General features: G+C 45.8%; 1 protein-coding gene across 2 annotated transcripts; it reads right to left on the bottom strand.

Annotated features, from left to right (window-relative positions):
* Positions 1-680: 680 nt before the first annotated feature.
* Positions 681-26,172, bottom strand: LOC143785109 (uncharacterized). Of its 2 annotated transcripts, none has more exons than XM_077273781.1 (4): positions 25,768-26,172; positions 23,142-23,268; positions 17,045-17,115; positions 681-1,209 (listed from the first exon to the last, which is right to left on the bottom strand). In XM_077273781.1, exons 1-4 carry the CDS (start codon positions 26,081-26,083, stop codon positions 884-886), a joined length of 840 nt encoding a protein of 279 aa, XP_077129896.1. In that variant the 5' UTR covers positions 26,084-26,172; the 3' UTR covers positions 681-883. The 2 variants fall into 2 exon arrangements, with proteins under 2 accessions (XP_077129896.1, XP_077129897.1); XM_077273782.1 differs by having other exon boundaries at positions 26,008-26,137.
* Positions 26,173-26,315: the final 143 nt, after the last annotated feature.

Genomic DNA, 26,315 nt, shown 5'->3' with positions numbered 1-26,315 from the left:
AGTGCTCTAGAAGAGACAAACATAGGTAATACAGCCACACAGACAATACCGCCATAGAGAGCTGAAAAAACCACCGTTCACCATGATGGAAAAAGGCAACAGATTGTACTGAAATAATCAGCCCTTACATAGCGTGCTGTGGATCCAGTGCTGCACAGTTAGAGGGATTGCTCATCTTCCATCTCCTCCTCGGCTCCCTGCTGCCATTGTGATTGACCGTTCACCCCAGCAGCATGGTTGGTCGCACTGCTGACCCGACCTCTGCAACTTTGCCTCTGCTATACCGGAGGAGCGCAGGGGATCTGAGGAGAAAGTCAGAGTAGCGCTTACAAGTTCTAAAGAAAAGGCTTGTAAACCACGCACTTATTGCCTGGGAGACCGGCCTCCGCTGAGAAGACGGCAGAGGTGGTCGGTAACTAAGGCAATGAGCAGTAATCGGTAACAGCATGGCCTTCATGTAGATGGATCCTCTGCGGATTTTTCTGCACCTGTTTTGAGAAATCCTCAGGTAAAAAGCATTTTACCTCTGGATTTACCGCGGATTTTATGCAGTTTTTGTGTGGATTCCACCTGCGGTTTTACACCTGCGGATTCCTACTGTGGAGCAGATGTAAACCGCTGCGGAATCCGCACAAAGAATTGACATGCTGTGGAATAAACAACGCTACGTGTCCCCGCAGCAAGTGCACTGCGGATTTTGTTTTCCATAGGTTTACATGGTACTGTACACTCATGGAAAACTGCTGCGAATCCACGGCAAAAACCGCAACGTGTGCACATAGCCTAAATATTATTTTTACAAGCTCTTTGCTGTTTTATTAATTGTAAGAAGATGAGACGATCCCTCCACGATTGGTGATGGCGGACGTGGTGCTGATTACCGTTATCGGTTAGTCCTGTGGGTCGCCCTCAGTTTTTGGATCTCCCTGTCCAGCACCATGTGGTGCATGTACTTGATCAGGAACTTTTTGCGCTCGGCTCTTTCTCTTACAACGTGGCGCCGCTCTGACATCCGGAAGGTGACGTCCTGCAGAGCATGGTATAGGAACGTCAGGATAGCGGTGTCCTTGCTGAGGGTCCGCAGGTGGTCTTCCTTGGTGTAGTTTTCTACCAGCACTACCTGCTCCGCACCTGCCAGTCGGAATCGTCTTTCTATCTCCTCTGCATACGGATTGTTCTTGCGAGTAATGATAATTATGGGGGAGAGACCTGCGAGAAGACAAGAAGTGACCCTGTATCACCCACTGATGTCATCATTACCTGGCCGTCAGATACTGAGCTCGAAACAGAGCGGCGGAGGATGCGGGGACCATTAGATGACGTCTCAGGACTGCGCTCATCTTCACAGGCTAAGGTTTGTTTTAAAATCACCTGTTTACCTGTGTTATCTCCTGTATACAGAGGTGTTATCAGTCATTGTACAGGAGGAGGTGAGCTGTGACATCACCTATTGTGAATGGTGGATCCTGTGTTATCTACTGTATATAGAGGTATTATCAGTAATTGTCCAGGAAGGGGAGGAGGTGAGCTGTGACATCACCTATTGTGAATGGTGGATCCTGTGTTATCTACTGTATATAGAGGTATTATCAGTAATTGTCCAGGAAGGGGAGGAGGTGAGCTGTGACATCACCTATTGTGAATGGTGGATCCTGTGTTATCTACTGTATATAGAGGTATTATCAGTAATTGTCCAGGAAGGGGAGGAGGTGAGCTGTGACATCACATACTGTGGATGTTTAGCTATCTTCTGTATACAGAGGTGTTATCAGTCATTGTGATCCTGCCTGTGATGATGAGTGTTCTGAAAAGTCTTCAGTAAAGAAAAGTAAAGTACTAGTATAAAATTATTCCCAGGGACCAATGTGAAAGTTGAAGATTTCTATTTATATGTAACAGATTGCGATGTGAAAGAAAAATACCTTCATTGGAAGATTCCTTAGTCATTGACATGAATGAAGACTGTAAATCTTCACCTGTCTATTTTTTTTTTTTTTTTAATGCCTGAGTTTGTGCCTACACCATAGTGCACTTAAAAAAGTGACTAAGTGCCACAAAAAAAGTGCGCTGAGATGCTTGTCATCTTGAAACCCTCTCCAAAAAAGAGAAGTGTCCTCCAAACCGTTCCCTGTCCCTCCAAGCCAGAAGGCCACAGTGAGACACAGGGACAAATAGTCTCCTCCAGCTGAAGCCAGAGGAGACCCAATCTTACCCCCAGCATCTGCCTGAGCTCTCACCCAAGTAAGACAGTGGGGGCCTAAGGCTACTTTCACACTAGCGTCGTGCACTGCACGTCGCTATGCGACGTTGCAGTGCACCGACGCATAGTGTGGAAGCGCCGCACAACGGGGGCAGCGGATGCTGTTTTTCAACGCATCCGCTGCCCGATTGTGAGGTGCGGGGAGGCAGGGGCGGAGTTCCGGCCGCGCATGCGCGGTCGGAAATGCTGCAGACGACGCACCAAAAAACGTTCCATGCAACGTTTTTTGGTGGCGACGGTCCGACGCAACCGTCGCACGACGGTTGCGACGTGTGGCAATGCGTCGCACTGCATCGCTAATGCAAGTCAATGGAGAAAAAACGCATCCTGCAAGCACTTTTACAGGATGCGTTTTTCTTCAAAACGACGCATAGCGACGTGCAGTGCATGACGCTAGTGTGAAAGTAGCCTAAGACTGTGCTCCCCTCCCAGGAGAGGGAAGCCAACAACGCTGTCCTCCAGATAGGAGACCCAAGGGGTCAGGAGGGAGCAGAACCTGATGGCCACACACTCCAACCCCCTCTAACCAAAACCTGTCAAGAAGGGAACCCATCAGGGAACTACTTTCTAAAAATAAAAAGTGAAGGTTTTTCAGTGTAATACTGACCAGACACTCGACCGGGAATTTTAAAAATTCCCCATCCAAAGGCCTAGAATAAGGGTGTGTGCATGAAGAAAGAAAATAAAGTGGTTGTGCAAATGTGCCAAAACTCAAGTGGGGTTCTTCAAGTATCTAATGACTTCCTGCATTTCTACTGGTATCTTACAGGCACTGTGTCCGTATGTGTTTGGACACTCGAGATCCAAGGGGTAACGTTGCTCCTTGTGAAGTGGCATGCCAAGAGTTAAGCCTTGCAAGGCTTCTCTGGGAAATTTAAATATGGAAATTGCCTCTCCAGAGAGGAGAATGAGGAGAGCTCTAACGCCACCTATTGGGTGTAGAAATCCTAGAAGTGTCACATGACTTAGGATATAAGTATTTTTACTTCCTATAGGTGGCACTAGAGTTTGTCTTCTTCCTCTGAAGACACAATTTGCAGACAGAAGTGTCTCTAGGAGTAAAAAGAGTGTGAAGTGGGAGGGATTCTACTGTGGGGACATCATACTGTGGGGGAATGTACTGTGGGTACATTATACTGTGTGGGGGAATATACCGTGGGTACATTATACTGTGTGGGGGAATATACTGTGGAGACATCATACTGTGTGTGGGACAATGTACTGTGGGGACATCATACTGTGTGGGAATGTACTGTGGAGACATCATACTGTGTGGAGGAATGTACTGTGGGGACATCATACTGTGTGGAGGAATGTACTGTGGGGACATACTGTGTGGGGGGAATGTACTGTGGGGACATCATACTGTGTGTGGGGGAATGTACTGTTGGGACATCATTCTGTGTGTGGGGGAATGTACTGTGGAGACATCATACTGTGTGGAGGAATGTACTGTGGGGACATCATACTGTGTGGGGGGAATGTACTGTGGGGACATCATACTGTGTGGGGGGAATGTACTGTGGAGACATACTGTGTGGGGGGAATGTACTGTGGGGACATCATACTGTGTGGGGGAATGTACTGTTGGGACATCATTCTGTGTGTGGGGGAATGTACTGTGGAGACATCATACTGTGTGGGGGGAATGTACTGTGGGGACATCATACTGTGTGGGGGGAATGTACTGTGGGGACATCATACTGTGTGTGGGGGAATGTACTGTTGGGACATCATTCTGTGTGTGGGGGAATGTACTGTGGAGACATCATACTGTGTGGAGGAATGTACTGTGGGGACATCATACTGTGTGGGGGGAATGTACTGTGGAGACATACTGTGTGGGGGGAATGTACTGTGGGGACATCATACTGTGTGGGGGGAATGTACTGTGGGGACATCATACTGTGTGTGGGGGAATGTACTGTTGGGACATCATTCTGTGTGTGGGGGAATGTACTGTGGAGACATCATACTGTGTGGGGGGAATGTACTGTGGAGACATCATACTGTGTGGGGGGAATGTACTGTGGGGGGACATCATACTGTGTGTGGGGGAATGTACTGTGGGGACATCATACTGTGTGGGGGGAATGTACTGTGGGGACATCATACTGTGTGTGGGGGAATGTACTGTTCGGACATCATACTGTGTGTGGGGGGAATGTACTGTGGGGACATCATACTGTGTGTGGGGGAATGTACTGTGGGGACATCATACTGTGTGTGGGGGAATGTACTGTGGGGACATCATACTGTGTGGGGGAATGTACTGTGGAGACATACTGTGTGTGGGGGAATGTACTGTGGGGACATCATACTGTGTGTGGGGGAATGCACTGTGGGGACATACTGTGTGTGGGGGGAATGTACTGTGGGGACATCATACTGTGTGTGGGGGGAATGTACTGTGAGGACATCATACTGTGTGTGGGGGGAATGTACTGTGAGGACATCATACTGTGTGTGGGGGAATGTACTGTGGGGACATCATACTGTGTGTGGGGGGAATGTACTATGAGGACATCATACTGTGTGTGGGGGAATGTACTGTGGGGACATCATACTGTGTGTGTGGGGGAATGTACTGTGGGAGCATCATACTGTGTATGGGGGAATGTACTGTGGGAGCATCATACTGTGTATGGGGGAATGTACTGTGGGGGCATCATACTGTGTATGGGGGAATGTACTGTGGGGGCATCATACTGTGAGGGGGAGGACATACTGTGGGGACATCATACCGTGTGGGGGGGAATGTACTGTGAGGACATCATACTGTGTGTGTGGGCGGGAATTTACTGTGGGGACATCATACTGTGTGTGGGGGGGGGGGGGGTAACAAACTGTAGGGACGCTATATTGGCAGGTACAGTGCTAATTAAGGAACTTGCCTCTGACTGCGGAGCCCCTATGGGAAAGTCAGAAGGAAACTGTGCAGTGCCCAAATCCCCCCTCCCACTACTCCCTAGATAATGCAATAATTGGGACACCCAACTGACCAACGGGAGGAAAAAGTAAGTGATGTCTGGCCACACCCTCAGGGGTTAAATTCAGGTGCCTGGGGTCAGTGCCTTCCTCTTTCTCCCTGGTTGTCCTTTGGTCATGGAGCTCCCCCTGCAGCTATGTCTGACGGCGTGATCGAGGCCCTGCGACAGAGCAGGACAGGAAGGTGAGCAATGGTTACAAGCCCTTATATCTGGCTTAGGTGCTCACCTCCCTGTGCCATCTCACGACTCCCTGTGCCGTCTCACGACTCCCTAACCGTGCCTCAGGCTCCTTCCTCATCCCCGGGGTCACCATCATCTCACAGGTGAATTTAACCGTGAGCACTGCTAGCGTAGGTGCACGGGTAGGCTCCCACACCCTATAGCTAATCAATGTAACAAACCCGGCACTCAACTTCAGTATGGATGCTGAATGATTTCACACCGGCAGACGATTAAGACTAGCGGTGGACACTGCGTCTATACCCGGACACACCACAGCTTTAAAGCTGAAACCAGGAGCGTTTCTGGATAATAAGTGATTCCAATAGGGCTCTATTGGCAAGGAAGTTTACTCCCTACTTACCTCACAATTAGTAACTGAGGAAGGTCCGCAGGACCGAAACGTTTTATTGTTGATACTACACAATAAATCGTTCAGCATCCATACTGAAGTTGAGTGCCGGGTTTGTTACATTGACCATCATCTCACAGTCACAAATTTACAACGAATCCTCATTAACCCCTGCTTAGATCACGGTCCTCCAGATGGCATTCACCATCCACATCGGAATGGTCCAACGCATCGGAGAGTCACGACAGGCGTTCTTGCGTGCATAACAGAAGATGGTGGCCACACCCTTCACCCATGACGGTCAGCCAGAGGGAACCATCAACACCCCCCATCATCGACCATACCACAGCCGGAGTTCCACCATCAGCGGTAGCCTCGAGCACACGACAGATCTCTGCTGTCACATGCTCCGTTCTTGGCTGCTGGACAGGGAGTCCCACCCCTAGCTCCCTGGCCCTCCGGCCAGCACCGAACCATCGAGGCAACGGAAGCCGGAGCCCCTCCTTCACCTGGAGTCACTCGGCATCAGGCACATGGCAGTGCCCAACAATCACGTGCGGCACTGGCCACCAGCCAGGGAGTCCCATCACCATCTCCCTGGGCTTCTTGCCAGCATCATGTCATCGTCACAGCGGGAGCCAGAGTCCCTCCATCACTGGGAGACACTCGGCTTGCGCCGGACAGCGGTGAGTATTTTTAATTTGGCGAGCTCCACGCCATACACAATGCGGGAGAGAAGGAGTTGGCATCGGCTATCAGGGCGCTAGTTCAGCATTTGACTCGTCCAGGCGGGACTACTGACACCAGGACAACACCTCAATCTGCTAGCCTTCATAAGGACGTATTTTTCTGCGGTATTAGCCCATTAGGCGCACACTTGAATTTAGAAACCAAACAAGATATGGGATAAAGACTACGTAGACATATGGTCGCTATTATTAGCAGACCAACAAACTGTCAATAAGGAAAGGAGGACAGGCAAGCTATATGTTAGGAATAGGCCTAAAATAGCACAAACAATGAACAACTGGCTACAGGCCTTCGCGGTCCTCAGCTGCATTATGGACCGTTCCGAACTATTTATTTATCAGGACCTAATATATAATTCATACAAGTCCCACGTTCAGCATGGTGACGGTATGATGAGGAGTTCCGCAGGCAGCTAGCCCTGCAACCTAATCTAGGCTGGGTCACAAAAGCAACAGACGTGTGGCTAAGACTCATGCTGTCCCAAAAACAGCCCCCCTTTTCATCAATGACCACTAATTACTCAACAGCCGTAGGCCAGAATTCCGTGGTCGTACGGATACCAGGGGCCTGCTTGCTATTTAACGAGGGAAACTGCCGCTTCCAGGCGTCTTGTAAGTACTGTATAGGCACGACTGCTCAGCCTGCGGAGGCGGACACCCTGCATCAAGATGTACCCGCCAAGCAAACAGAGCGCCTACAAGGCTTAACCCCAGTGAGCATAATCGCATTGGGCCCATGGCTGAGACTTTACCCTAATAAGGCTACTTTCACACTAGCGTCGTGCACTGCACGTCGCTATGCGTCGTTTTGCAGAAAAAAATGCATCCTGCAAAAGTGCAGGATGCGTTTTTTCTCCATAGACTTTTATTAGCGACGCAGTGGTGACGCATTGCCACACATCGCAACCGTCGTGCGACGGTTGCGTCGTGGTGTCGGACCGTCGCCACCAAAAAACGTTGCTTGTAACGTTTTTTGGCGCGTCTGCAGCATTTCCGACCGCGCATGCGTGGCCGAAACTCCGCCTCCCCGCACCTCACAATGGGGCAGCGGATGCGTTGGAAAACTGCATCCGCTGCCCCCGTTGTGCGGCGCTTTCACAGCGTCGGTGCGCCGCAACGTCGCATAGCGACGTGCAGTGCACGACGCTAGTGTGAAAGTAGCCTTAAGAAGCTGCAAAGCAGCTGTATTATGGCTTTAAATACGGCTTTTTTTTATCCCCCTTTAAATTTAGTCAAATGCCAACATATATGTGTATGTACAGCCTTTTTCTTTCAGCTAATGGGGTGGGAAGACGTTACTAAATACTTTTTCATTAAGCAAGCCTTTAAAGGCTGTAAAAGGCTTCAACCTAGTCAGGAATGTCATCCCCCATTTCATTGAGTCTTGCACGATATTATTGCAATTTCTTCATCAGAGTTAAAGTCGCAGTACGGGACAAAGACCTCGTCATATGCAGCGACGCTCTTCGCATTAGAGTGCGGAAATCCAAATGTGATCCCACTGGTTAGAGGGATGTGGGTCTTGGTCAAGGCGTCAGATGTCGTGGCCCCGTACCCCATGGAAAAATAGATACTATATGGTAATAAGACACGCGAGTAGATTCTTTCTCTCACATACGGGTCCCCACTTACTAAATATCAGTTTCACGCAATCTTTAAACAGTGCTTAGAAGCAGTCTGTATTAACCCAAAGAATACGGGACACATTCCTTCCGGATAGGGGCTGCCACCGAAGCAATTAGGGCTGGAGTATTGCCAGATATATAAGACCCGACCTGCTCTAACACATCTCGTCTCTTACAGGCGGCTGTAAGCCCACAGTTTGGGTAATGGGGCATTCTTTTGTCTGTTGGGCGAGCAAAACTACGGCTGGGCAGTGAAAATCTAGGCTTCCCGAAACTGGAGGTCAACTAGAGAGGCATCAGAGGGCTCCGGTGGCATCAGATCTTCCTGGAAATGGTCAAAAGCGCTAAGAGGGCCAAAGGGCCGGCGGTACTAGCGCTACACACCGGTGGTAACGATCTGGGCAAACAAAAAGGTGCTGAGCTCTAAACAGTGATGTCAACAGACATAGAGCGTTTAACATGTCTTTTACCACAGATGATATTGGTGTGGTCGGAGATAGCGCCACTAGCCGTTTGGCACGGATCTAAGGACACAAAAGCCATAGAGAAATCAAGAAGGATCAACATGAAGATGGCAAAATTTGTGAAGGGAAAATATGGCATCGTGGTTCGCCACCACGAGCTGGAAGGAGATAATTCAGCACTGCTGAGACTGGACGGCATTCACCTCACGGACATCGGGCTTGACATATTTCTGTCCTGTTTGCAGGATGGAGTTGAACAGGCCCTAATGCTGATGGGTGAGGGTTGGAGTCCTGTGTAGGTCATACACATGATCCTCCATGGTGGAAGTGTAGAGAGGGGCAAAGGTTCATAGCCGCTCATTGGCTTGCTCGCCTGGCGGTTGCAGACAGGGCCTTCAGCGTTGAGTCCGTTGCAAATTGTAATTGCCTCTCTGCTTATCAAATTAATAAATTGTGACCGACCTGTTCAACCCATCCAGGCCTGTCTGTGTTTTCATTACGGGATTGGTGGGAGAGGGGGAAAGGCACTGTTTACGACACACGGGTCTCCGCAGTCGGTGTGTGGGGGAACGTACTGTGGGGGCATCATATTGCGTGTGTCTGTGTAGGGAAATGAGCACAGATGGTTCTCCGTGGTTGTACATTCCAAAATAATTATCACTTAAGGGCATACACTGAGTATATACAGTCATATGAAAAAGTTTGGGCACCCCTATTAATCTTAAGCTTAATGTTTTATAAAAATTGTTTTTTTTGCAGCAGCTATTTCAGTTTCATATATCTAATAACTGTTGGACACAGTAATGTTTCTGCCTTGAAATGAGGTTTATTGTACTAACAGAAAATGTGCAATCTGCATTCAAACAAAATTTGACAGGTGCATAAGTATGGGCACCCTCATCATTTTCTTGTTTTAAATACTCCTACCTACTTTTTACTGACTTACTAAAGCACTTTTTTTGGTTTTGTAACCTCATTGAGCTTTGAACTTCATAGCTAGGTGTATGCAATCATGAGAAAAGCTACTTAAAGTGTCCACTTGCAAGTTGTTCTCCTGTTTGAATCTCCTCCGAAGAGTGGCATCATGGGCTCCTCAAAACAACTGTCAAATGATCTGAAAACAAAGATTATTCAACATAGTTGTTCAGGGGAAGGATACAAAAAGCTGTCTCAGAGATTTAACCTGTCAATTTCCACTGTGAGGAACATAGTAAGGAAATGGAAGAACACAGGTACAGTTCTTGTTAAGGCCAGAAGTGGCAGGCCAAGAAAAACATCAGAAAGGCAGAGAAGAAGAATGGTGAGATCAGTCAAGGACAATCCTCAGACCATCTCCAGAGAGCTGCAGCATCAACTTGCTGCAGATGGTGTCACTGTGCATCGGTCAACTATACAACGCACTGTGTTTTTTTGCCGCCATGCATAACGCCTTTTTGTATTACCAAACAACTCAATCTTGGTTTCATGAGTCCACAGGACCTTCTTCCAAAAAGAAATTAGCTTCTCCAAATGTGCTTTTGCATACCTCAGCCGACTCTGTTTGTGGCGTGCTGGCAGAAACGGCTTCTTTCGCATCACTCTCCCATACAGCTTCTCCTTTTGCAAAGTGCGTTGTATAGTTGACCGATGCACAGTGACACCATCTGCAGCAAGTTGATGCTGCAGCTCTCTGGAGGTGGTCTGAGGATTGTCCTTGACTGATCTCACCATTCTTCTTCTCTGCCTTTCTGATGTTTTTCTTGGCCTGCCACTTCTGGCCTTAACAAGAACTGTACCTGTGTTCTTCCATTTCCTTACTATGTTCCTCACAGTGGAAATTGACAGAAACCTCTGAGACAGCTTTTTGTATCCTTCCCATGAACATTTATGTTGAATAATCTTTGTTTTCAGATCATTTGACAGTTGTTTTGAGGAGCCCATGATGCCACTCTTCGGAGGAGATTCAAACAGGAGAACAACTTGCAAGTGGCCACTTTAAGTAGCTTTTCTCATGATTGCATACACCTAGTTATGAAGTTCAAAGCTCAATGAGGTTACAAAACCAAAAAAAGTGCTTTAGTAAGTCAGTAAAAATAGGTAGGAGTATTTAAAACAAGAAAATGATAAGGGTGCCCATACTTATGCACCTGTCAACTTTTGTTTGAATGCAGATTGCACATTTTCTGTTAGTACAATAAACCTCATTTCAAGGCAGAAACATTAGTGTGTCCAACAGTTATTAGATATATGAAACTGAAATAGCTGTTGCAAAAATTTTTTTTTTATAAAACATTAAGCTTAAGATTAATAGGGGTGCCCAAACTTTTTCATATGACTGTATATCATAAATCTACTCTACAAAATCAGATTTTATTATACCTTTTTAAAAACCAAACCGTGGTTAACATCAAAATCAAAAACACCGTGAAATATCAAACAACCAACCCTATGGAGATTTTATGGGGGTCCCTAGTATGGTACCTATACTTGCACCTTCCTATCAGCGGAGGTTGGCACCCTATGGGATACGTATTGGCGCCCCCCGCTCATCGATGGCTGCCCCTAATGGCCCTAGTAATGTTAGGGCGTTCTCCTATAAAGTCCCTCAAATCTGGATCCATTTTAACCCCTTTCTGTCATTAGACGTACTATTCCGTCCATGTGGGGTGGGCCCTACTTCCCAAGGACGGAATAGTACGTCATACGCGATCGGCCGCGCTCACGGGGGGAGCGCGGCCGATCGCGGCCGGGTGTCAGCTGACTATCGCAGCTGACATCCGGCACTATGTGCCAGGAGCGGTCACGGACCGCCCCCGGCACATTAACCCCCGGCACACCGCGATCAAACATGATCGCGGTGTGCCGGCGGTATAGGGAAGCATCGCGCAGGGAGGGGGCTCCCTGCGGGCTTCCCTGAGACCCCCGGAGCAACGCGATGTGATCGCGTTGCTGCGAGGGTCTCCTACCTCCCTCCTCGCCGCAGGTCCCGGATCCAAGATGGCCGCGGCATCCGGGTCCTGCAGGGAGGGAGGTGGCTTACCGAGTGTCTGCTCAGAGCAGACACTGGTAAGCCTGCACCGATGTAAGTGAGATCGGTGATCTGACAGAGTGCTTTGCACACTGTCAGATCATCGATCTGTAATGTCCCCCCCTGGGACAAAGTAAAAAAGTAAAAAAAAAATGTCCACATGTGTAAAAAAAAAAAAAATTCCTAAATAAATAAATTTAAAAAAAATATTATTCCCATAAATACATTTCTTTATCTAAATAAAAAAAAAATCAAACAATAAAAGTACACATATTTAGTATCGCCACGTCCGTAACGACCCCACCTATAAAACTATATCACTAGTTAACCCCTTCAGTGAACACCGTAAAAAAAAAAAAAAAAAAACGAGGCAAAAAACAACGCTTTATTCTCATACCGCCAAACAAAAAGTGGAATAACACGCGATCAAAAAGACGGATATAAATAACCATGGTACCGCTGAAAACGTCATCTTGTCCCGCAAGAAATGAGCTGCCATACACCATCATGAGCGAAAAAATATAAAAGTTATAGTCCTCAGAATAAAGCGATGCCAAAATAATTATTTTTTCTATAAAATAGCTTTTATCGTATAAAAGCGCCAAAACAAAAAAAAAATGATATAAATGAGGTATCGCTGTAATCGTACTGACCCGAAGAATAAAACTGCTTTATCAATTTTACCAAACGCAGAACGGTATAAACGTCTCCCCCAAAAGAAATTCATGAATAGCTGGTTTTTGGTCATTCTGCCTCACAAAAATCGGAATAAAAAGCGATCAAAAAAATATCCCGTGCCCGAACATGTTACCAATAAAAACATCAACTCGTCCCACAAAAAACAAGACCTCACGTGACTCTGTGGTCTCAAATATGGAAAAATTATAGCTCTCAAAATGTGGTAACGCAAAAAATATTTTTTGCAATAAAAAGCGTCTTTCAGTGTGTGACGGCTGCCAATCATAAAAATCCGCTAAATAACCCGCTATAAAAGTAAATCAAACCCCCCTTCATCACCCCCTTAGTTAGGGAAAAATTAAAAAATGTATTTATTTCCATTTTCCCATTAGGGTTAGGGCTAGGGTTATTGCTAGGGTGAGGGTTAGGGCTAGGGTTATGGCTAGGGTGTTAGGGTTAGGGCTAGGGTTATTGCTAGGGTTAGGGCTAGGGTTATTGCTAGGGTTAGGGTTATTGCTAGGGTTAGGGTTAAGGCTACAGTTAGGGTTGGGGCTAAAGTTAGGGTTAGGATTTGGATTACATTTACGGTTGGGAATAGGGTTGGGATTAGGGTTAGGGGTGTGTCAGGGTTAGAGGTGTGGTTAGGGTTACCGTTGGGATTAGGGTTAGGGGTGTGTTTGGATTAGGGTTTCAGTTATAATTGGGGGGTTTCCACTCTTTAGGCACATCAGGGGCTCTCCAAACGTGACATGGTGTCCGATTTCAATTCCAGCCAATTCTGCGTTGAAAAAGTAAAACAGTGCTCCTTCCCTTCCAAGCTCTCCCGTGCGCCCAAACGGGTTTACCCCAACATATGGGGTATCAGCGTACTCGGAACACATTGGAGAACAACTTTTGGGGTCCAATTTCTCCTGTTACCCTTGGGAAAATACAAAACTAGGGGCTAAAAAATAATTTTTGTGGAAAAAAAAATTTTTTTATTTGCATGGATCTGCGTTATAAACTGTAGTGAAACACTTGGGGGTTCAAAGCTCTCACAACACATCTAGATGAGTTCCTTAGGGGTTCTACTTTCCAAAATGGTGTCACTTGTGGGGGGTTTCTACTGTTTAGGTACATTAGGGGCTCTGCAAACGCAATGTGACGCCTGCAGACCATTCCATCAGTCTGCGTTCCAAATGGCGCTCCTTCCTTTCCGAGCCCTCCCATGCGCCCAAACGGTGGTCCCCCCCCACATATGGGGTATCAGCGTACTCAAGACAAATTGGACAACAACTTTTGGGGTCCAATTTCTCCTGTTACCCTTGGAAAAATACAAAACTGGGGGCTAAAAAATAATTTTTGTGGAAAAAAAATATTTTTTATTTGCACGGCTCTGCGTTATAAACTGTAGTGAAACACTTGGGGGTTCAAAGCTCTCACAACACATCTAGATGAGTTCCTTAGGGGGTCTACTTTCCAAAATGGTGTCACTTGTGGGGGGGATTTACTGTTTAGGTACATTAGGGGCTCTGCAAACGCAATGTGATGCCTGCAGACCATTCCATCTAAGTCTGCATTCCAAATGGCGCTCCATCCCTTCCGAGCCCTCCCATGCGCCCAAACGGTGGTTCCCCCCACATATGGGGTATCAGCGTACTCAGGACAAATTGGACAACAACTATTGGGGTCCAGTTTCTCCTGTTACCCTTGGGAAAATACAAAACTGGGGGCTAAAAAATAATTTTTGTGGGAAAAAAATTTTGTTTTATTTTTATGGCTCTGCATTATAAACTTCTGTGAAGCACTTGGTGGGTCAAAGTGCTCACCACACATCTAGATAAGTTCCTTAGGGGGTCTACTTTCCAAAATGGTGTCACTTGTGGGGGGTTTCAATGTTTAGGCACATCAGTGGCTCTCCAAACGCAACATGGCGTCCCATCTCAATTCCAGTCAATTTTGCATTGAAAAGTCAAACGGCGCTCCTTCGCTTCCGAGCTCTCCCATGCGCCCAAACAGTGGTTTACCCCCACATATGGAGTATCGGCGTACTCAGGACAAATTGTATAATATCTTTTGGGGTCCATTTTTTCCTGTTACCCTTGGTAAAATAAAACAAATTGGAGCTGAAGTAAATTTTGTGTGAAAAAAAGTTAAATGTTCATTTTTATTTAAACATTCCAAAAATTCCTGTGAAACACCTGAAGGGTTAATAAACTTCTTGAATGTGGTTTTGAGCACCTTGAGGGGTGCAGTTTTTAGAATGGTGTCACACTTGGGTATTTTCTATCATATAGACCCCTCAAAATGACTTCAAATGAGATGTGGTCCCTAAAAAAAAATGGTGTTGTAAAAATGAGAAATTGCTGGTCAACTTTTAACCCTTATAACTCCCTAACACAAAAAAATTTTGGTTCCAAAATGATGCTGGTGTAAAGTAGACATGTGGGAAATGTTACTTATTAAGTATTTTGTGTGACATATCTCTGTGATTTAATTGCATAAAAATTCAAATTTGGAAAATTGCGAAATATTCAAAATTTTCGCCAAATTTCCATTTTTTTCACAAATAAACGCAGGTAATATCAAAGAAATTTTACCACTATCATGAAGTACAATATGTCACGAGAAAACAATGTCAGAATCACCAGGATCCGTTGAAGCGTTCCAGAGTTATAACCTCATAAAGGGACAGTGGTCAGAATTGTAAAAATTGGCCCGGTCATTAACGTGCAAACCACCCTTGGGGGTGAAGGGGTTAAGTATGTCCCAGTGTCTATTAATGACTTCTCTCACTTTTTGATGTTGATGATCAAAAGTACCAATAATCCTAGTAATGTCATTATCGGTGTCTTTCAACCCCCCCCCCCTTTTTCTGCAGCAGATGTTGTCTATCTTCTTTTTCAGTAAACTTATATGCTGTATCCAAAACATGACCCGGATAGCCTTTTTCTTTAACCCCTTTCTGTCCTCGGACGGGATAGTACGTCCGAGGTCAGATCCCCCACTTTGATGCAGGGCTCCGCGGTGAGCCCACATCTAAGCCGGGACATGTCAGCTGCTTTGAACAGCTGACATGTGCCCGCAATAGCGGCGGGTGAAATCGCGATTCACCCGCCACTATTAACTAGATAAATGCCGCTGTCAAACGCAGACAGCGGCATTTAACCGGCCGGGCGGCCGGAAATGATTGCATCGCCGACCCCTGTCACATGATCGGAGGTCGGCGATGCTTCTACATTGTAACCATAGAGGTCCTTGAGACCTCTATGGTTACTGATCGCCGGTAGCTGTGAGCGCCACCCTGTGGTCGGCGCCCACAGCACACCTGCAATTCTGCTGCATAGCAGCGAACATAAGATTGCTGTTATGTAGCAGAGCCGATCGTGCTGTGCCTGCTTCTAGCCTCCCTTGGAGGCTACTGAAGCATGGCAAAAGTAAAAAAAAAAAAGTTAACAAAAAATGTGAAAAAAATGAAAAAAAATAAACGTTTAAATCACCCCTCTTTCGCCCCATTCAAAATAAATCAATAAAAAAAAAATCAAACCTACACATATTTGGTATCGCCGCTTTCAGAATCGCATTAAAAAGCATTAACCTGATTGCTAAACGGCGTAGAAAGAAAAAAATTAGAAACGCCAGAATTCCATTTTTTGGTCGCCGCGACATTGCATTAGAATGCAATAACGGGAGATCAAAAGAACGTATCTGCACGGAAATGGCATCATTAAAAACGCCAGCTCGGCACGCAAAAAATAAGCCCTCAACCAACCCCAGATCATGAAAAATGGAGACGCTACGGGTATCGGAATATGGCGCAATTTGTTTTTGTTTTTTTAGCAAAGTTTGGAATTTTTTCTCATCACTTAGATAAAAAATAACCTAGACATGTTTGGTGTCTATGAACTCGTAATGACCTGGAGAATCATAATCGCAGGTCAGTTTTAGCATTTAGTGAACCTAGCAAAAAAGCCAAACAAAAAACAAGCGTGGGACTGCACTTGGAATTTATGTTCCCGTTTAAGTACACGACATGCTAAAACCAATGACGTCGTTCAAAAGTACAACTTGTTTCACAAAAAATAAGCCCTCACATGGCCATATTAACGGAAAAATAAAAAAGTTATGGCTCTGGGAAAGAGGGGAGCGAAAAACAAACATGGAAAAACGGAAAATCCCATGGTCATGAAGGGGTTAAACATCAAACATATCCCCTGTCTGGCTCTTAAACATTTTGATATCAGAACAGTTTCTTCTGAGTCTAAGAAACTGACCCTTCGGGATTACTGTTTAGATACAGAGGTGCCCTTTATTCCATATCTTGGGAGGGAGTATATGGTTCATTGATATCTAGGGGCATCGATGAGGGGGGCACCAATACGTATCCCATAGGGTGCCAACCTCTGCTGATAGGAAGGTGCAAGTATAGGTACCATACCAGGGACCCCCATAAAATCCCCGTAGGGTTGGTTGTTTGATATTTCACGGTGTTTTTGATTTTGATGTTAACCACGGTTTGGTTTTTAAAAAGGTATAATAAAATCTGGTTTTAGAGGGTAGATTTGTGATATATATTCTCCGTGGTTGTACCCCAGCAGGAGCCACTGTTGTAGTATCACCTCTTGCCGGTCACCTGATTGTATGATCCTACATGTTGAAATGAATCCTTTTATCGTCTTTTTCTGCTTTTGTCTGTTTTTTTGTGATCTGCCATAACTCACCGGTCATTGTTCTACAGCCTTGCAGGAAGGAACTCATCTCGGTGGCATCCTTCTCGATCAGTGCTCCTCCACTGTAAATAACAGTATAAAATGAAATAATACATCTTACTGTGGGAAATTGGGTCTTGTCCCCAATAACCTGTTTTGCTGCCTAAACTTGGACCTGTCAATGCAGCGTTAAAGTCACACCAAACTTATGTGGAACGTGCGACATTTCTATGATGAGTTTTCATCCAGGAAAATTTTCAGTGAAATTTTCTATACAAACTGGTGTGATTTACTGAAGAAGTACTGAACAGAATGCAAGAACAACAGTAAACATGTGGGCATCCAAAACAAAGAGGCCATTATGAGAGCCCCTCTATCAGTGAGATGGTGCCCACTGTTGTGAATTCTGTTTTTGGGCTCCCCCTGGTGGCTACTGGTGGTACTGGGTGACTTGTGTCTTGTGTTTCCAGTGCACCTGTTTCCATCTGGAGAGTGGGAGTTTCCTATTTAGTCTGGCTTCTCAGTCATTCTAGTGCCGGCAATCAATGTTACCAGAGCCCTTCTGTTGCTTGCTACCTGCTCCAAGTCTGCAATTCAGCTAAGTTGAATCTTTGGCATTTTTTTTGTGTTTGTTTTGTCCAGCATGCATTTATATTTCTTGTGCTGCTGGAAGCTCTAGTGATCTGAAATTACTACTCCGGTGTCATGAGTTGATAACGGAGTTAAGGTAATTTCAGGATGGCTGTTTAGGGTTTTGAGGTGACCGCGAAGTCCTCTTTTGTATTTTCCGCTATCTAGTCAGAGGGCCTCACTTTGCTGAATCTATATTCATACTGCGTTTGTGTTTTCCTCTTACCTAACCGTTATTATATGTGGGGGGCTACTATAACTTTTGGGGTTTCCCTGGAGGCAAGCCAGGTCTGTGTATTCCTCTACTAAGGGGTAGCTAGATCTCCGGCTGGCGCGAGGTGTCTAGGGATAAAACGTAGGCACACCCCCTGGCTACTTTTATTTGCGTGTTAGGTTCAGTATCGCGGTTACCTAAGATACCATCTTCCTAGAGCTCGTCCGTTTTTGCCTTAGTCCCTGCCATTGGGAATCATGACAGTATTGCCGGCCCGATTGTATTAAAAGTATTGGCTGAAGAAAGAGAGAAAAAAGAAGGTTCTGACACTTTTTTTTTTTTTTTTTTTTACTCAGAAGTTCTGTCTAGCCATAATTGCAATCTGCTGCTTTTTTCTCTCCTCTTAACCCCTGAATGGCTCAGATCTCAGCTGTTGAGAAATGGATATCCAGAGTTTAGCTTCAAACCTTAATACTCTTGCTTCTAAGGTTCAAAATATCCAAGACTATGTTATACATGCTCCTATGTCTGAACCCAAGATCCCTATACCTGAGTTCTTTTCTGGAGATAGATCTCGTTTTTTGAATTTTAAGCACAATTGTAAATTGTTTCTTTCTCTGAGATCTCGCTCCGCTGGAGATTCCGCTCAGCAGGTTAAAATTGTTATTTCCTTGTTGCGGGGTGACCCCCAGAATTGGGCATTTGCATTGGCACCAGGGGATCCTGCGCTGCTCAGTGTGGATGCGTTTTTTCTGGCACTGGGGTTGCTCTATGAGGAACCTAATTTGGAGATTCAGGCTGAAAAGGCCTTGATAGCCCTCTCTCAAGGGCATGATGAAGCTGAAATATATTGTCAAAAATTTCGAAAATGGTCTGTGCTTACTCAGTGGAATGAGTGCGCCCTGGCGGCGAATTTCAGAGAAGGTCTCTCTGACGCCGTTAAAGATGTCATGGTGGGGTTTCCTACGCCCACAGGTCTGAATGAATCCATGACTATGGCTATTCAGATTGATCGGCGTTTACGGGAGCGCAAATCTGTGCACCATTTGGCGGTGTCTTCTGAGCAGGCACAGGAGATTATGCAATGTGATAGAATTCTGTCCAGAAGTGAACGGCAGAATTATAGGCGTAAAAATGGGTTGTGCTTCTACTGTGGTGATGCTGCTCATGTTATATCAGCATGCTCTAAACGCACAAAAAAGGTTGATAAGTCTTTTGCAATTGGCACCTTACAGTCTAAGTTTATTTTGTCTGTAACTTTGATCTGTTCATTATCATCTATTACTGTGGATGCCTATGTGGATTCTGGCGCTTCCTTGAGTCTTATGGATTGGTCCTTTGCCAGACGCTGTGGGTTTAGCCTAGAGCCTTTGGAAGTTCCTATCCCTCTGAAGGGTATCGACTCCACACCTTTGGCTAGGAATAAACCACAATTCTGGACACAAGTGACTATGTGTATGACTCCTGACCATCGGGAGGTGATTCGCTTCCTTGTGTTGCATAACTTGCATGATGTCTTAGTGCTTGGATTGCCATGGTTGCAAACTCATAATCCAGTCCTTGACTGGAAAACAATGTCTGTATTAAGCTGGGGATGTCAGGGGGCTCATGGGGAAGTACCTTTGGTTTCCATTGCTTCATCTACTCCCTCTGAAATTCCGGCATTTTTGTCTGATTATTGTGATGTTTTTGAGGAGCCTAAACTTAGTTCTCTCCCCCCTCACAGGGATTGCGATTGTGCTATAGACTTGATTCCAGGCAGCAAGTTTCCCAAGGGTTGTTTGTTCAATCTGTCTGTGCCTGAGCATTCTGCTATGCGAGAGTATATTAAGGAGTCCTTGGAAAAGGGACATATCCGTCCATCCTCATCCCCTTTAGGAGCAGGTTTTTTTTTCGTGGGTAAAAAAGATGGCTCCCTGAGGCCCTGTATTGATTATCGCCTGTTGAATAAGATTACAGTCAAATACCAGTATCCTTTGCCACTATTGACTGATTTATTTGCTCGTATTAAAGGGGCAAAGTGGTTCTCTAAGGTTGATCTTCGGAGTGCGTATAATTTGGTGCGGATTAAGCAGGGAGATGAGTGGAAAACTGCATTTAATACGCCCGAGGGCCATTTTGAGTATTTGGTAATGCCTTTTGGTCTTTCTAATGCCCCTTCAGTCTTTCAGTCCTTTATGCACGATATTTTCCGTAAATACCTGGATAAATTTATGATTGTGTATTTGGATGATATTTTGATTTTTTTGGATGACTGGGAGTCGCATGTTCAACAGGTTAGGAAGGTGTTTCAGGTTTTGCGGTTCAATTCTTTGTTTGTAAAGGGCTCAAAGTGTATCTTTGGGGTTCAGAAGATCTCCTTTTTGGGGTACATTTTTTCCCCTTCTTCTGTTGAGATGGATCCTGTCAAGGTTCGGGCTATTTGTGATTGGACGCAGCCTACTTCCCTGAATAGTCTTCAGAAGTTCTTGGGCTTTGCTAATTTCTATCGTCGATTTATAACTGGGTTTTCAAGTGTTGCTAAACCTCTGACTGATTTGACTAAGAAGGGTGCTGATGTTGCCAATTGGTCCTCTGCGGCTGTGGAGGCCTTTCGGGAGCTTAAGCGCCACTTTTCTTCTGCCCCTGTGTTGCGCCAGCCTGATGTTTCGCTCCTTTTTCAGGTTGAGGTTGATGCTTCCGAGATTGGAGCGGGGGCGGTTTTGTCGCAGAGAAGTCCTGATTGCTCAGTGATGAGACCATGTGCATTCTTCTCTCGAAAATTTTCGCCCGCCGAGCGAAATTATGATGTCGGTAATCGGGAGCTATTGGCTATGAAGTGGGCATTTGAGGAGTGGCGTCATTGGCTCGAGGGGGCTAGACATCAGGTGGTGGTCTTGACTGATCACAAGAATCTGATTTACCTTGAGTCTGCCAGGCGTCTGAATCCTAGACAGGCACGCTGGTCATTGTTTTTCTCCCGGTTTAATTTTGTGGTTTCATACTTGCCGGGCTCGAAAAATGTGAAGGCTGATGCTCTTTCTGGGAGTTTTGAGCCTGACTCCTCTGGTGATTCTGAGCCTACGGGTATCCTTAAGGATGGAGTGATTTTGTCTGCTGTCTCCCCAGACTTGCGACGTGCTTTGCAGGAGTTTCAGACTGATAGGCCTGATCGTTGTCCGCCTGGGAGATTGTTCATTCCAGATGAGTGGACCAGTAGAGTCATCTCAGAGGTTCATTCTTCTGTGTTGGCAGGCCACCCTGGAATTTTTGTTACCAGAGATTTGGTGGCCAGGTCCTTCTGGTGGCCTTCCCTGTCTCGGGATGTGCGTACCTTTGTACAGTCTTGTGATGTTTGTGCTCGGGCCAAGCCTTGCTGTTCTCGGGCTAGTGGATTGTTGTTGTCCTTGCCCATTCCGAAGAGGCCATGGACGCACATCTCTATGGACTTTATCTCGGATCTCCCGGTTTCTCAGAAAATGTCCGTCATTTGGGTGGTGTGTGACCGTTTTTCTAAGATGGTTCATTTGGTACCCTTGCCCAAATTGCCTTCTTCATCGGAGTTGGTTCCTTTGTTTTTTCAGAATGTGGTTCGTTTACATGGTATCCCGGAAAACATCGTTTCTGACAGGGGATCTCAATTTGTGTCTAGGTTCTGGCGAGCGTTCTGTGCCAGGATGGGCATTGATTTGTCTTTTTCGTCTGCGTTCCATCCTCAGACTAATGGCCAGACGGAGCGAACTAATCAGACCTTGGAGACTTATTTGAGGTGTTTTGTGTCTGCTGATCAGGATGATTGGGTCGCCTTTTTGCCGTTGGCAGAGTTTGCCCTCAATAATCGGGCCAGTTCTGCCACTCTGGTTTCTCCTTTCTTTTGCAATTCAGGGTTTCACCCTCGTTTTTCATCTGGCCAGGTGGAATCTTCGGATTGTCCTGGAGTGGACACTGTGGTGGATAGACTGCATCGGATTTGGAGTCATGTGGTGGACAATTTGAAGTTGTCTCAGGAGAAGACTCAGCAGTTTGCTAATCGTCATCGTCGTGAGGGTCATCATCTCCGTGTTGGAGATTTGGTGTGGTTATCTTCTCGTTTTGTCCCTATGAAGGTCTCTTCTCCTAAGTTTAAACCTCGGTTCATAGGTCCCTATAAGATTTTGGAGATTCTTAATCCTGTATCTTTTCGTTTGGACCTACCAGCATCTTTCACCATTCATAATGTCTTCCATCGGTCGTTGTTGCGGAGGTACGAGGTACCGGTTGTTCCTTCTGTTGAGCCTCCTGCTCCTGTGCTGGTGGAGGGTGAATTGGAGTACGTTGTGGAGAAGATTTTGGACTCTCGCATTTCCAGACGGAGACTTCAATATTTGGTTAAATGGATGGGATATGGTCAGGAGGATAATTCTTGGGTGACTGCCTCTGATGTTCATGCCTCTGATTTGGTTCGCGCCTTTCATAGGGCGCATCCAGATCGCCCTGGTGGTTCTCATGAGTGTTCGGTGCCCCCTCCTTAAGGGGGAGGTACTGTTGTGAATTCTGTTTTTGGGCTCCCCCTGGTGGCTACTGGTGGTACTGGGTGACTTGTGTCTTGTGTTTCCAGTGCACCTGTTTCCATCTGGAGAGTGGGAGTTTCCTATTTAGTCTGGCTTCTCAGTCATTCTAGTGCCGGCAATCAATGTTACCAGAGCACCTCTGTTGCTTGCTACCTGCTCCAAGTCTGCAATTCAGCTAAGTTGAATCTTTTGGCATTTTTTTTGTGTTTGTTTTGTCCAGCATGCATTTATATTTCTTGTGCTGCTGGAAGCTCTAGTGATCTGAAATTACTACTCCGTTGTCATGAGTTGATAACGGAGTTAAGGTAATTTCAGGATGGCTGTAAGGGTTTTGAGGTAACCGCGAAGTCCTCTTTTGTATTTTCCGCTATCTAGTCAGAGGGCCTCACTTTGCTGAATCTATATTCATACTGCATTTGTGTTTTCCTCTTACCTAACCGTTATTATATGTGGGGGGCTACTATAACTTTTGGGGTTTCCCTGGAGGCAAGCCAGGTCTGTGTATTCCTCTACTAGGGGAAGCTAGATCTCCGGCTGGCGCGAGGTGTCTAGGGATAAAACGTAGGCACACCCCCTGGCTACTTTTATTTGCGTGTTAGGTTCAGTATCGCGGTTACCTAAGATACCATCTTCCTAGAGCTCGTCCGTTTTTGCCTTAGTCCCTGCCATTGGGAATCATGACAGCCCACCCCTCCCCCAGGAGTGGAGATTTCCAGTGTAAAGTCACAGGATTTACCAGTGAACCATCACAGGAACGATGAGGTCTGTGGAATTAGGAGCCAAATCCGTCTCCTCCACTTTCTCTACCAGGTCTTCATATTCACTGAGTTTTTCCACCATTTCATCCAGAGGGAGGAAGGATCCTGAGAAGGAAAGAATGAAGGACTGAGTCCGCAGATCCCACAGTACCATCATTGTACAGGGTGGGCCATTTATATGGATACACCTAAATAAAATGGAATTGGTGATATCAACTTCCTGTGTGTGGCACATTAGTATATGGGAGGGGGAAAACTTTTCAAGATGGGTGGTCACCATGCCGGCCATTTTAGATCCAACTTTATTTTTTTCAATGGGAAGAGGGTCATGTGACACATCAGACTTACTGAGAATTTCACAAGAAAAACAATGGTGTGCTTTGTTTTAACGTAACTTTATTCTTTCATGAGTTATTTATCAAGTGTATGACCACTTATAAAATGTGTTCAAAGTGCTGCCCATTGTGTTGGATTGTCAATGTGACCCTCTTCTCCCACTCTGGACGCACTGATAGCAACACCGCAGAAGAAATGCTAGCACAGGCTTCCAGTATCCGTTGTTTCAGATGCTGCACATGTTGTATCTTCACAGCATAGACAATTTCCTTACCATGCGAGATGTGCAGCATCTGAAACAACGGATACTGGAAGCCTGTGCTAGCATTTCTTCTGCGGTGTTGCTATCAGTGTGTCAAGAGTGGGAGAAGAGGGTTAAATTGATAATCCAGCACAGTGGGCAGCACTTTGAACACATTTCATAAGTGGTCATAAACTTGTAAATAACTCATGAAAGAATAAAGTTACGTTAAAACCAATCACACCATTGTTTTTCTTGTGAAATTCTCAATAAGTATGATGTGTCACATGGCCGCCATGGTCACCACCCATCTTGAAAAGTTTTCCCTCTCCCATATACTAATGTGCCACAAACAGGAAGTTGATATCACCAACCATTCCCATTTTATTTAGGTGTATCCATATAAATGGCCCACCCTGTAGTATAGATAGAAGGAAGAACTACAGGACATGCTGCGGCTCGTAATTCCACACCACAGTTCAGTTTACTCGGCGTCAAAAATAAGCACAGTGGGCATGGGATCTCTATAAATCCATCATCTGTGCTTTCATCGTAGAACACAGCGGTTTGGACACTTCATCCAAAAGGCTGCTATTCTAATTTGTGGGCACTGTCAGGAAATAAGATGTATTTGATTCTATATTATCAGGCACACTGAGCTCTGCTACATCCATTAGGTCTGTGTAAGACACGCCGTGGGCTTTTTGACCCAACCAGCTCCTCACTACACACTTTGTGTAATTCTAAACCACTCATTCCCCCTTCCTCTGGGCAGCTGTGAAACTGGCTGAAAGCAGTTCCACTAGCCATGTGCTCTCTTTGTTCTATGCTAGAGATATTCAAGATGAAATAACTCGACCCCAAGTAGTAATATAGGTGTGAAAGTTACATATTTGGGATGTGTATTAATAGAGCTACCCACCCTTTAGTTTTCTAGACCCCAGCTTCAGCGGAACCCGAGAAATAGATTTCTACTTTACCAGGTCATACAGATACTTCACGTTTGGGCTCAAATTAACACCCATCTCCTGCTTGGGAGAATGATAGTTTTGGCATCCTGCTATGAGGTTTTCAGCTCAAGTTATGACAGTTATGAGGTTTTATTAAAGTTCTGAGTCTCTTTGGAAGAGGGAAGGGCACCCATAGCTCTGCCCACTCAGTGATGTCACGAGCAGGGGGTATAAGATAGTGGGACCTCATTTTGCACTAGGTTTTGCCCAGGGAGACAGCTAAGAGAGGCTCTGTGATTCATTTTGATGTCACCCCTCCCCACGCTGCATGGTCAGCCATGATATGAGAGACCTGTAAGTGTTTCTTCTTTTAATACCTTTTAATTTGTAATTGCCTTGTACATACTATGATTGTCTCATTTTGGTAATATCTTTTTATATACTTTTGTAAACACTGCGTAATCTTTTTGGTGTAAAATTTATAATACTTACCAACTTCGTTTTCCTTGCTCTAAATGTACCCTAAGTCCTCCGACCTAAGCCAGTGTTACTGATTGGGTTAAGCTAGTGTTACGGATTGGGTTGGCTCCTGACCCGCTATTAATCTTAAGTGATAGGAGCTGATGGCAGCAAGAGTTCTGAGCTGGTTGGGCAAAACTGGCAGCGACGGACGGCGTTTGATATTTATAATTCTTGCCTGAGCGGGAGTAGTTATATCGCCCTCACTGCAGTGTGCTCAATAGCCAGTACATAGCAGGCAGCCTTTCTGGTGACAAATTATCCTAGGTGCAGTTCCCTGACTGACCTGAGGGTAAGGGAGGCGGAAGTGGGATATAAATAAATCCATGAAGAAAGAACTGGGGCAACCAAACACCCCCGGTTCATGACAGGCACATACCGTAAGACTGGGAATGTTACCCATCTATGACTTGGTGGAGGGGCAGTAGTCTGGGACAGGACGTTCTCATCGATCTATGACTTGGTGGAGGGGCAGGAGTCGAGGACGTTCTTGCCGATCTATGACTTGGTGGAGGGGCAGTTTCTGCAGAGCAGGAGCTTGGAGTAGGACATTCTCACCAAGCTGAGCGTAGACTGTGGGTAAGTCCTTGTCGTAGATGCCGATCATGGGTCTGTTGTCTGCTATGGTGATGTTGGGGGTGAGCTGGTACGTCTTCCTGACCACAGTGGGCTCATCGCTGGCGTGCATGACGTACTCTCCTCCCTCCAGGACGTACTTACAGGAGTTGATCAGCATGGACTTCCCAGATCCTACCCAGCCAAACACCTGAAGAAGCACCCGCTGGTACCCCTGATTACCGTGCACGCCGCCGTCCAGGCTGAAGTCATGGATATACTTTAACATTTCATCCACGGACATCTGCAGATTTTCCATTTTCTCAGACACTTTAATGAACAAGGAAAGTGAAAGTGTTCAGACTTCAGGGTGCGGCCTGCAAACATAAACCGTGACGAATAATGAAGGACGCACCCTCTGCCTGCTGAACGGAAGACACCAGCTCATCATCTGCTGACAACCGGCCTGTATACATGAGAGGTTGTCAAACGCCCCCCAGTGACGACATCACTGATATATTTACATTGTGATATAAATAATGGGAGAAAGC

Source organism: Ranitomeya variabilis, chromosome 7 (genome assembly GCF_051348905.1).
Source record: "Ranitomeya variabilis isolate aRanVar5 chromosome 7, aRanVar5.hap1, whole genome shotgun sequence".
Classification (NCBI taxonomy): Eukaryota; Metazoa; Chordata; class Amphibia; order Anura; family Dendrobatidae; genus Ranitomeya; species Ranitomeya variabilis.
Note: the sequence above shows the minus strand (reverse complement) of the source record. Positions and strands in the feature narration are given on the sequence as shown.